Raw genomic sequence first — 13,307 nt, 5'->3', positions numbered from 1 at the left:
GACTTTTTTTCAGTCTGACATTAAAAGGGCACGATACATTCACAGAAGGAAGACAGTATGCAAAAACTATTTCTCAGCTGAGAGAAAAAAGGGAAACTTCTTTTGAGGGAAACCTTGTCAGTAACTGTCTGCTTACATGTATGTCCCATACGCTGTTTTTCAAAACGGCAAGATAGGTGACAGGTTAGTAACACTCATATTTACACTAAAGAGGGAACTTAAAATTATTTCTTCCAAGGCAGTACTTTTTTTACCAAAGCACTGTGATAGTGTCTGTCCTCAATTGTTTATAATAAAATAGTCCTCTAAGATTTCTACATCAAGAATAGACCTTGAACACAGAGAATCTTGAAAAGTGTCACCTGCCTTGTCATACACACTGGCATTCTTTGCAGCTGTTACCATCCATATCTCCTTGTAGAACCTGTCACTGAGGGGGTCACTGACATCAACACTGAAGTCTCCCAGAAGCCCAAGAACCAGTCTATATGAAAGAAATAAGGCAGGTAAAGATGTCATCAATGAATTATTGCCTTCTGATTTGTAATAGAAACGTTTTGTGTTTTTAAGCACTATGAACACACATAAATAGCTTAAGAAAAGGGCATCTAACAGTACTACCGTATACAATTAACAAACTTCAGATGTTTCTACATGAACCATGATATGGCAGGCAATTTTATAAAAGAAAAGGTTTGATCAAATTACAAAGAATATCTCCTAACAAATTCATTTCCTGACAACTTGGCACAAGTGAAGAATCTGTTTCAAATTAACATTTTAATTTAATCTTGTTTCTGTCATATAGGAAAATAACGTGTTCTTGCGTTGAGAAAGTCTTCATCGACTTTGTAGCCTTAATTATTTTACATCAAAGTCCGAACTCATATTGCGGTCGTTAATTAAACACTGCAGGTCTGAAATATAAAGAAGAAAGTTTGTCAAAAAATTGAAAACTTAGTATTGACTCCAGACAATTATAAGGAGCAATACCGATATGGTTCTATAAAGATTAACTGTTGACACGGTGTAAAATTCTGAAACAGAAATCTGGCTCTTCCATTTTATTGCGCAATAATTAGCAAGAACTGGAATATACTGGGAAAACAATATTTCTCCACTTAACCACTGGTGCTCTATTTCAGAACCTGCTGTTTCAAGGAACCCATCTACCTATTATCTACTTCTTCACAAAGGGTACTGTAATATTCTTAGTTTTATTCTCTTTACAACTACTCCCTTTATTGTAACTTGCTGTAAGTGTTTTTTTAGGAAGTAAGGTGAGGTTGGAAATGAGATCTAACAGGTTGGGCTTTTAGGTAACGCTCCCTTAGCTTACTGTAGCTCGACACTGAATAAAAATCAGTTCAATCTTCTTAGCATAACACATCAAGCAATTAATGCTGAGTATATTGTATCTGTTTCGAATTCAGTGACATTTACTTCTCTGGTACTAAATATATAACCATAATAAAGGTTTTAGGCTTTGTCCACTTATGAAATATATTATTTTTATACGAAATAAACTGGTCCATGCACCTGAAGCATTCTACTCTGAGCGACAGTGCAAATCTTCCAGCTTGGTAATTTTCCCCATCCATTACGGAGTGAAGGAACTCTGTGTCTTCCACTACCACAGCCATCTCGCTGTCACGCTTGCCCAGCATGCTTCGGTCATTGATGTTGGCAGAGCCTACTCGAAAACAGAAGGACAAGGTTCAGAAACAGCACTAGGGTGGCAGAACTAGGGTGGTAATACCAGCCCCACAATGCATGTTATACATGTGTAACGGTTTTGTTAACCGTTAGCACCTCTGCTATCAGTGTTTTCAGTGGTCTGAGTTCCAGCCATCAGTTATCCATAAGTTATGGTTGATTTATTTATTTTTTTTAATTTCTGAATGCATTCGGAAAAGCTTTGGAGGGGCAGCACAGTTGTGCACTGGTTTGCATCACTGCCTGCAGTGCTGGCTCTATGTTCAGTTCCTGTTCAGGTACTAGCTATGTAGAGTTTTATGTTCTCCCTGTGATCACATGGGTTTCCTCCAGGTGCTCCAATTTCCTCCCACAGCCCAAAGACCTACTGGTAGGTTAATTGGCCTGGATAAATTGGCCCTGGTGTGAGTGTGTGTGTCTGTGTGCCCTGCAATGGACTGGCATCCCATCCAGGGTGTACCCTGCCTTGTGCCAATTGCTTTCCAAGATGGGCTCTGGCTCCCCTGCGACCCTGTACTGGATAAAGGGGTCAGAAAATGGGTGGATGGGTGGGATGTATTGGAAAAGTAAATGTAAATTTAAGGCGTTACGTCAAAGGCCACAACCACTTACCAAGCAAGAATGTTTAAAAAAAACAACCGAAAATTGATTTTATTTTGTGAAAATCAAAATTTTAAATTTGTCACTGATACATTTTTTCTTACATTTTTGCTTCCGGTGTGTCACAAGCTGTTTATTCATTCCTCCCATCACTGCATGTTGTACAGTATAATACAGACAGAAGCATCCACTTGCAATGTACATGGTACAAACTTATAATACAGAGCTGCCCACGTCCCCCCCAAAAAATTATTACATTTCACATAGCATTCGCTTTCTTACAAGTGATAATTATTTTGACTGTTACTGAGGGTTTTATTTCTAAATTAGATATGACAAAGAATGATTGTGGAAAATTTAGGAGGGAGGCTCAAGAAAGATTTATTATGTTGTGTGGCTGAAGTCTGTAAAGTGCTCCAGACATTGATTGCCCTCTACTGGAGTATGGTGGTACTTTTTATTTTGTATCAAGAAAAATGATGTATTGTACTGCCAGAAAAAAATCCTGTAACCTGTGAGTCCTCCTGGACTGGATACTATGATGCATTCAATCAACAATATAAAGACTGGTAAATCACCAGATTAAAGTTAATGCTGCCCAAACATAACATCATCTATATTACATAAAAGGCAGTACTGTGATGCAAATTGTGTTTTGTTCTGTTTGGTACCATTTGCTAGAATCATGATTTATCATGATTGATTTTACTAGGATCAGGATTTCTCAGTAATCTGTTTACTGCAGTAATCTGTTTTGTGCTCACTAAGACACGTTTCTTACCAATAATGACGGTGTTGTCATCGACAATCATCAGTTTGCTGTGCACGTAGATGAGTTCAGTGACCAGTTTGCCATCCAGGTCAGCATGAGTCCTCAGTCCGCAGAAGGAGATGTAGTTGATCCAGCAATCTGCCACTGTGATGACACGTGGGGCAGGAGTCACAGGGAAAACAGACAGGCAGCATGTTGTGACGCTCAAAGTACAGTTGTAAGCACTAGCTGAAACACACAAGACCCTGGTGCAGCACAATGAGAATCCTCGACAGAGTGAAAGTCAGTAAACCACATAACACTAAGCACAAAACAGAGCATGCACAAACACAGAGCCATCATAGTCCAAGACTAAATAAAAGTGTTTCTCTACACTTTTAAGTGCTTTGAGAAGCCACCTATAAATGCGCGATATAAAATATATTTTTTTATTATTATTATTATTATTATATGCCAATCGCAAATTTTAAATCCAGTGCTTGATGAGCAAAATCAAAAGGCTCACAGACTGTACAGTCTGTGAGTATTTTTTTTTATTATGTGCTGTATTTGTGGTTTTCTCCCATGTTGAAGCAAAAAGACAGGACACCCCATGCAAGCACAGCACATTGTCTATCATTAACTCTTTAGTATTTGGTTACCTGTGTTAATTACAAAAGATTTTCACTTTACAGTGATAAAGGGTACTTGAGAAAATCCTTCATGTACTATACAAAGGTTTACAGGTCAAAAAGTTGGCTCAGCCAGCACCCCCCACCCTTACCTTCGAAATTAGTCCAGACTAATCAAGACCATGTCTAAATCATTGTTGCGCAATGGGTTTGATGAATCAAATCAATTAGCATCAGCAACTTGTCTACTTACTCACACGTTTGAGTTTCTCGATGATGGAGTGCTCCCCTCTGCACATTGTCCTGAGGGAACAGCATGTGATCATTTCTCTTAATAGAGAAGGAGATTAAAACTAGTACATCTTAAAGCATTGTCATTTCTTTCCTTACTGGCCATTTTTCATTGCACAAAGCCAAATTGGCAAAAACCGTCAGTGAGTCTGTCAGTCAGCCTTCCAGTAAAAAGTTAATTGCTACTATGTGACCCAGATATATTTTAACAATTTTTCACTATCGTCTTTTTTTCTTTACACCACATATATTGCATCTTCTTTTGGCGCTCCATATCCCTATATTAAAGCATAGATTTCAAAAGAGTCTGGGCTGCATTTATAGTATATTTTTTATGTTGACACACAATATCCGAATGTCATATACACATTACTGTTTAATTTGAACTGTAATCTGTAGTGTGACACCAGAAATACTAAGATGACAAGGATAGTTAGGGCTTTACCTGTATAGACAGTTTCATCTCTGATTAGCACGTTATTGAGCAATAACATTCACCATGATGTGGCTACTAACATTCAACTAATGAGTATTTTTAAATAATGTACCCTATTCAAATAGATCAAATTTTGGTTCCATTTTTTTCCAAGAATGCATTCAGTTAATCTGTTCTTTATCATAAATTGCTTTTACCTATCTCCTTTTACCTAAGGGGTATTCCCTAATCTATCAATACCCTCAAAATAATTTGCATGAGAACATTAGAAGGCTTGTAAGTGAGAGGGGTGTATTTGATAGTTCAGTAGCTAAGTGAATTGAAAAATTTGTCCAGTTTCTAGAGTGAGTGGGGCTTCATCCACATAGAAGAGAAGCCAGAACAGAAAACCCACAATTATTTGTGCAAATATCTTTTTCTTGTTTGCTGACCTAAACAAAATTCCTTTTGGTTTTCATTTCTGATTTCAATTGTCCTTGTTTCCACTGCTGTGGAACCAAGGCATACTTTTTAAGAGCCATGATACCTGTTAGGCAATAGTCCCAGGGTGAAAACATAAATAAGTAAGTTTTAAAAACTTTAAGTAAAGTTAATTTTTCAAATAAAATTCAAAATTATACGGTAATGTTATTTAACTCTATAACTCTATAAGTTTGCAGTTTTTCTGTACATCATGTTTTTTAATGAACTGTGTACTAATTGTATACTTTTGCATTTTGTATTATAGATTTATTCACAATAACTTAGTTATATAGAAGTAGAACTAGGTTGTAGCAGGTACTGTACTGTATATCACTGATAAGACAAACATTAGCAAACATTACATTTATAGCTGTATTCAAGATTTAAATAACTGATTGTATGATACTGTAGTACAGTGTTATTATTTAAGCCAGGTATTAGAGGTTTCTACTTTTTACTAGTAAGTTTAAATCCCTCCTAGTGGAAAGTTAGAACCTACTGCATGGAACCACAGAGCTCCTGGACGTAAAGGTACAAATGCTGCCTCCTGGGTACTGTACTGCATAATTAACTGGGAAATGGAAAGCTGCTTAATCAGAATTATCTTCTGTTTAGTTATCTTAGTTTAATTTTATGTAAGCAATGCTTAATCTGCAAAAGAGAGCAAACGTTTTGGGTTATTACTGGCTTAGCCTGATCATCTTCTTCATCATGCATCGCCAGCAGCCATATCACCTTGCGGCAGCCCACTGAAGCTCAGCAGGTGTGAGCCGAGTCAGTACCTGGATGGGAGACCTTCTGGAAAAGCTAAGGTACCTGGTGGAAGAGGTGTTAGTGGGGCCAGCAGGGGGTGCTTACCCTGCAGTCTGTGTGGGTCCTAATGCCCCTGTATAGTAAAGGGGGGAACTATACTGTAAAAAAGGTGTCATCCTTTGGATGAGATGTAAGACCGAGGTCCTGACTCTCTGTGGTCATTAAAAGTCATAGGGTGTTTCTTGAAAAGAGCAGGGGTTTTACCCTGACATTCTGGCCAAATTTCCCATTGTCCTTTAACAATCATGGCCTCCTAATAATCCTTATCTATGAATTGGCTTTATTGCTCTGCTCTCCTTCCTATTTATGTGTGTGGAGAGCGCACTGGTGCACTATGGCTGCTGTTGCATCATTCAGGTGGTGGTATGTACAGTGCTTTGAGTGGAGTGCCCAGAAAAGTGCTATATAAGTGTAAGCAATTACTTGAATTAATTAATCATCATTTTGAATGGATGGAATTCTCAGGTGCTTTGCCTCAGCACAACACTGTCATCAAGGTATTTACAGTAATAAGCAACAGGCACGAGCCAGGAACAGAAACACACACACTCAGACCAGAGCCAATATTCCCAGAAGCCAATTAACTTACATGTACCACCATGCCTTTGGACTGTGGGAGGAGACCAGAGTACATGGAATAAACTCCACACAGATAGCATCCCGAACCTGGAGCTAATCCCAGGGCCCTAGCACTGCAAAGCAGCAATGCTAACCACTATGACACTGTGCTGCCCGGCATCAGTCTTTTGTAGATTAAAACATAATGTCCCAGGGTTCAGAAATTCCTATTAACACGTGTTATTGTGTTGGGTTTGTTTTTACATCTCCAACACATTGAGTTCTGTTTTAGGTTTGATCCTGTTCTTATAGTGTAAAATTAAAACAGTGTATAATGAAGAATGAATTTAGAAGAATTTAGAACAAATTTTATCATTGGAGACTGTTAGATTGTATATTTCCACACTTCTTCAGGGACTTCAATATGCATATCTAATATATTTTTAGCTACAGCAAGTTATGTTTTACAGATATATTTTTTAATACTGCACTTTAAAAATGTTGGAGCAAAACAGTTCTGTATGTTTTGTTATTGTCCCTTTTAATGTCTTCCTATAGAACATGCTAGCAATGATATAACAGTAGGACTGTTACACAAAAAAAGCCACAAAGTTCCAAAAGATAACAATGTTCACAAGCAGATGACATGTTATAAGATTCTTGCTAATTTATTTTTTTCAAGTTCTGGGACTTATTCACAGCCTGTGAAATTAAAATATGTGAAGGTACAGTACACATAATTTATTTTCAGTAATTACACTAAGATTAACTGCCCTTCTTCGACCATCCACTTTATTTTTGTGGGACCTTCAAGACATTAAACAGTGCTTTGAAATGAAATATACTGTAATAGGGATGTGGTGCATATACAGTACAAATGCGTAGAATTCTTTTATCTAATCAAGGCTGCATTCAACACAACCCGTTCGACCTAAAACCAGGAGGAATGTGATATTTTATGAGATGCTCTTTGGTATACAGTACAGTGTATCGGCTTTTCTGTCTTCTCCATTTCTGTATTTTTTTTTAAAAGACACGATATCACATCATTTCCAAGATCAAGCTTTCATTCTGTGTTTTTGTAATGCTAAATGTCGACCTGCTGTGGCTAAGCTGTTATCTTTAAATGCTCCAGTTGCAGAATGGCCATAATTGTCCCTCATTATTCAGGAGATAGTTTATAATTAGCTGGCATTTGATGTGCTGATTACTTATTTTTCCTTTAAAAACAGTTTCAATGAAGTGCTTAGATCGACGTGAGGCTTTCCAACTGAATTGCAGGTTAGGCAGGTTGTTCTGTTTCACCTGTGAAATCCCCTGGGCCTCCAGTGGGATGAAATGAAAGTAGTGCTGGTTTCAAACTGAAAGAAAATGTCTTGTATTTTGCCGAGACTGCAGATAAAGAAGCCTCACTGTTGGGTTGCAAGTGTATTAGACAGAAAGTTGCTTGATGCTTGAAATGCACTTAAGGGATAAGGTAGTGATCTTTCATGTTTTGCATTTTAACAAATAGTACACTGTGTCTACAATTATGTGTTGACATAATAAAAAAAGACAAGCATAAATGCTTTCCTTTCATAAAATGAACAAAAAAAAGTAAGTCAGGACTGAATACCTGTAATTAAAATGCATGATTGCCTTGATAGCTTGACCTCCTCCAGTAGAGATATCCCCTTCAAATCCAGGCAAGAGAGGCATCACAACATACACTCGGAATTTCTTCTTTTCCCTGTAGAAATGTAAATTTATTAAGCTTAGATATTTAAAAGAATATTCTATTTAAATGAGATTTTAGGATTGTCATGTCCTTATATACTGTATATAAGAAACAATGATATTAGCAATAATTTTGTAACACTCAATAGGACTATGAACTTGTAACAGGAAGGCTGAGGGCTCACAATAGAGACAGGGCAGTGTAATTGTTCCTACAGTATGAGCAGGATACCTCAGTCTTTTTTCCTTCTGCCAAAATGACAGTATTGGAATGGATACAGATACAAGCTGCTTTGGGTAAGAATGGCAGACACAATTTTTTAAAGCAAAGTATCGAGACATGGCTTGGCATGGAGGAAATTGAAAAAAAAAAGATTTCACCAAGGTACAGTAACAAAGATTTCCTCAAGATTCAAAACAACCATACCTGTATGCTCTTAGTATTCTCTCTGTCAGCGCATCTCCAATACCGTTGTGAATAGTTTTGTCAGCACAACTGATGAAAAACTGATTCTGCAAGACATGACAAGGATTTTTGAACTTTTGTGAACACAGAAAAATATATAAAATATGTAACTTTTGCCATACACAAGCCAACATTCTATGTTCAAGCATAGTACTGTGTACTTCAATTCAAAGGCAGCTAATAGACTTCCAAAAGTTGTTAGTCTTTCATACAGGACATTTTCCAGGAAATACACTCAACAAAACTGAATGAGAACCCAGTAATTGTTACAAGTTAGGTAGTGATGTACTCCCTAACTAGTTCCTTATAAAAAGTAGAAAGAACCACTTCTGAATGCATTTCTGCTGCTTGGTGCTTTATATGACACTTGATCCTAAGTTCCTTGCAATCTAATACAGTACACGCACAGTACTGTAATACGGATATAAGTAGCTTGTCTATCAGGGAAGCAGTTACATACTTTTGATAGCAATCATGACAACCTACAGAACGGAAAATGCCAGATCTAGTAGTTGTCTTACCTCAATATAAATGAAATGCTTGCTATTGCTGATTGCAGAAATGTATGCCAAGTGAATGGACTCTTCGTGGATTTTTGTGCCAATGGACCACTGACACACAGATCTCAAGACCTGTATTTAGAAAATAAGAAAGCAAAGCACTAGGGTAAGAAGCATTAGGTTACAGAGGGTAGCAAACTGGCACAGTGGCTGGCATTGCTGCCTTGCACCTGGCTGTGCTATTTGGTGGAGTTTGTATGCTGTCCCCATGTTTGCGTGGGTCTTCTCTGGTTGTTCCCGTTTCCTCCCACAGTCCAAAGACATACTGGTAGGTTAACTGGCTTCTAGGAAATTGGCCCTGGTGTGAGCGTTTGTATCTGTACTGTATCTGTGTGCCTTGCAATTGACCAGTATCCCATCTAGGGTGTATCTTGTCTTGTGCCCACTGCTTGCTGGAATAGGCTCCGGTTTACCTGCAACCCTGCAACCCTAATAGAAAATTGGCTCATTTTACCTGTTAAGTAGTCAGTATCTAATTGTTTCAAGGATCTAATCCAGTTGTTTCTTAAAAGAATCCAGAGTATCAGGCACAACAACATGGCTAGACAGGTTGTTCCATTTTCCCACAATCTTTTTTGTAAATAAGTATCTACAGTTACATATCCAGTTTAGATGGAAAAGAAGAAAATAGCAAGCCTAAAACAAAGTATAAGATCAAAGGCACATTCTTTATTCCCTTAATTTTCTAAAGTGAGTTAATAAAGTGAATTTATTCAATAATTCCTATTGTATAGGACTGTACTGACCTGTACATTGGCGTGTGTGCATTTGCCCATATCCAGAGGGAACTCCACAGGTGCAGAGAGCGATTTTGGTAGTAAGCAGGGGTAACATGTTGCACCGGAACGTTTCTTTACCAACTGTAAGGAAAGAAAAAATCCTGGCTAAGATTGAAATCACAAACTTTTGCTCAGTCCGAAACATAAACTCCACATTTACGGAATTGTTTTGTCTCCGGGGCCTTGTCTGTGTGGAGCTTGCATGTTGATCCAAAGTCCACATAGGATTTAGCCAGGGGGCTCCAGTTTACTACTACTTTCTACCCATAACATGCTATCTAAATGAATTGCTGTCTCTGAAATGTTTGTCCCTGTGTGTGAGTGTTTACCTTGTGATGGATAAATACCCCATCTAGAGTGTTATCTTTCCTTGCAGTTTTGGAAAGCAATTCTAAGTTGATATGACTCATTCCAGGAATGTGGGATTTCTGATAGTGGATGGATGGTAAGTCTTTTCTGCATCTTTTATGTGTCTTTTTTGAAAATGTAGGTAGAAAAAAATAGAATAATACATTACACATAAGACTAATACAAGTGGCAGTGTTATCACCCTTATTAGAATCCAGTCTTTATAGAATACACTGTCTAGAGGGATCTAAGGTCAAAGGCATGGTGAATACTTTTTTTTTAGTTATTAGGATATTTGACAGAATTCAACCACTTTGACAGTTAAGACCTAATCATTGATCACAGTGGTCTGGTGGAATTCTATTGTTTCTCAGTGTCCTGTGCTGTAGAAGTCCACAAAGAAAAAATATGCATTCCTCCTATCTGTCTAAGTCATTATTACCGTATTCCAAAACAAGATACCTGTAATATGAGTGGTGTTTAAAACTGAAAAAGACAAAGATGCTGTTTTTTGGGGTCTAGAGGCTCACGTGATTCAAGTATCAGAGAACATTGTAATGAGATGATGCAGTTACAGTGAACTAGGTGATGGTTGTAGTTTTCAGTAATTCTGTGAGCTGGCTTAGTTAGATGCCTAGCCCAGAGTGTGCAATCACACAATCTGAGATCTTGGACAGAAGGTGTAAATGAAGAAAGACATCAAATCACAGCATATGCAGTAGGTACAAGGATAGAAGAAGCTGGTTTTGTTACCAAAAAGCTATGATGTAGTAAGAAAGTGCTGATATATATATATATTTGTGCATATGGAACGATGGATGCATGCATAGAAATGTGTTAAATTTTGTTTATTCAAATCATGGAAAACTTCAGCTGACATAATTCAGAATCATTTTATCCTGATATGAGGGGTGCATGATAGAAAATTACTACTGATGACTTGGATTTCTTTCTTCAGTCAACAGCCTAGCGTCTCTGAATAAATTAAATCTTATGGTTGCGAAAATATAATCAAAATAAGAAAATCCCCTTGTGGAGAAAGAAAACACACTCTGATATTGAATTTTCACATTGTTATGTGAACAGCTCATGTAGAAGAGAACGACTTACCGGTATTGCTCAGTGAGCATTTTTGTTCGCATACAAAATCTTTCTCAAAATTAAAACAAAATCTTTCAATTAACCCACAGAATGATTTCAGAAAGAAGACAACTAGTAAAATTAACCCATTAAGTACTTTCTGTTATAATGTAATTTTTGAACTCATTCAACTGACATTTTGTGTTGATTTCATTGTAATGGAGGCAAGTCTTATTTTGTGAGCAGTTGTCACTGTGACTTGTTGTCTTCTAGCTGGAAGATCAACACATGCTGTAGTTTGGACAGTGTATTAAATAGTGTGATAAAAATATATACTGTACAAGAGCTTCACAGTAATTCATCAGTGCTTTTTTTTTCTTTGTGTCTGAGACTACAGAGTCATACCATGGCTTGCACAATATCGTAAACTGTAACAATAGATATGGAGATCATTATCTCTTCAAGCACTCTGTATATTTGATATTATCTGTGGAATAAGAACAATTTTCAGATTGCTTCGTCTCATTTACATCATTACCTTCGACAGAGGAGTAGGAGCATCTTCAAAATCTCAGCAGGGCTACAGCTGCAACCTTTTGCTCCTTAGTAATTTTTTTAATTATCACAACATGTTTCGTGTTCTGTGGCATTTTGACAATATTTATGATACTGAATATACTTGCAGTTCAGATTCTATTAGAAAAGATACAAAGGTGTATAACATCTCCTGGGTACTAGAAATGCAATCACAGTTGGGGTCTATTTTAGTATTTAATTGCACATATTCTGGTGTTTGTACAGTATTCTTCTGATTTTGATAGCCGCACAAGCTAGTAGAAATATTCAGTTGATATGGTTTAATAGTAAGATAGCAGATTCCTAATGAAAGAGATTACCTGTAGTTTATTCCCTATCATCTTTTTAACATTGCTAAGTACCTAGCATAAAATGCATAAACTTTATGGAATATGTGTAAATATGTAGATCAGTCTTTTATTTCTAAAGACAAAATATTTTGATCTCTGTCCATCTTAAAAATACTGTATTATTTTAAAAACATTATTATTATTATTATTATTATTATTATTATTATTATTCCTGCTTATCGTTGTACTTTTTATGGTAGAATAATCAAATTGATTATTTTTGCTGTAACAAAAATGGAGCTTGAATAAAATGATGAATGCAGACAATTACTAAATTCAGTTCCCTAATCAGCAGAGTGGGCAATTGCTACACCAGAAATCACTTCAATTGTACTTTTCTTTGGGCCAGGGAATCTCATTTTCTTTAAACACCTAATCAAGCCCATTCATGCAGCTTTTGTTTCCACCTCTTCCCCACCTGGCTTCCCTTTATTTTTAATTATTCCGAGAATGTGCCTGATCCGCAGCCAGAAATGAAATATGACTGACATTTCATTTCGAATAATACAGGCCTGCACCAATTAAATTACTGAACAATCCCAGTAAAAAGGACTCTAATTATTTTAAAAGGGATCTGTGAGAGACAGTGGTATTATTGAGTCACACAAGCATTCAGAGCACACTACAATGCTAAACTGCAGGTGGTGCTAAGCTCAAGCTAATGCTGCTTATTCTAAAGAATTACAAGACAAAAAAAAACCTTTTCAGCAATGGAACATACAAATGTCACTACTTGCAGCTTATTTTTCAACTAGATTTTCTATGCTACAAAAAATTAACCTTTCTTTACAGAGGTGTAAAAAACCTCCAATTCTAATTTCTAAATTAAGTATAATTTACACTGCATCATATCTCAGACTTTACAGTAAGCACAAAATAAATGAAATATAGTATAATTTAGGTATTTTAACTGTGGACATCCTGTGCAAAATAAAGGAACAAAGGAATACCTTCATAATATGCAATACGACATTGATTATGTTTGCCTGAAATTTTTTAAAAGTTAACCAAAAGTGTGATTTATATAATGTCATCAAATAAAAAAAATAAAGGTTAATAAAATGTTTCTTGTCATTCATTGGTGATGACAGCCCAAGATGTATGTTACTTTTTCTGCTTTTGTGAATAGTTTAAAACATCTGTTGATAATGAAGTTAAACATCACAACATTCC

The 13,307-nt window shown here is 36.6% G+C and overlaps 1 protein-coding gene across 1 annotated transcript in view; it reads right to left on the bottom strand.

The window, feature by feature from the left end:
* Positions 1-13,307, bottom strand: part of LOC148836066 (phospholipase D1) — a 43,271-nt gene that overhangs the window by 1,164 nt on the left and 28,800 nt on the right. Inside the window, exons 18-25 of the mRNA XM_088913497.1 lie at positions 9,748-9,861; positions 8,963-9,073; positions 8,403-8,488; positions 7,875-7,988; positions 3,953-4,002; positions 3,098-3,232; positions 1,540-1,693; positions 367-484 (exon numbers count right to left, since the gene is read on the bottom strand). Of these exons, the coding sequence (XP_088769623.1) occupies positions 367-484; positions 1,540-1,693; positions 3,098-3,232; positions 3,953-4,002; positions 7,875-7,988; positions 8,403-8,488; positions 8,963-9,073; positions 9,748-9,861 (882 nt within the window). The remainder of the gene's footprint in view (positions 1-366; positions 485-1,539; positions 1,694-3,097; positions 3,233-3,952; positions 4,003-7,874; positions 7,989-8,402; positions 8,489-8,962; positions 9,074-9,747; positions 9,862-13,307) is intronic.

This window comes from Atractosteus spatula, chromosome 4 (genome assembly GCF_055471065.1).
Source record: "Atractosteus spatula isolate fAtrSpa1 chromosome 4, fAtrSpa1.hap1, whole genome shotgun sequence".
Classification (NCBI taxonomy): Eukaryota; Metazoa; Chordata; class Actinopteri; order Semionotiformes; family Lepisosteidae; genus Atractosteus; species Atractosteus spatula.
Note: the sequence above shows the minus strand (reverse complement) of the source record. Positions and strands in the feature narration are given on the sequence as shown.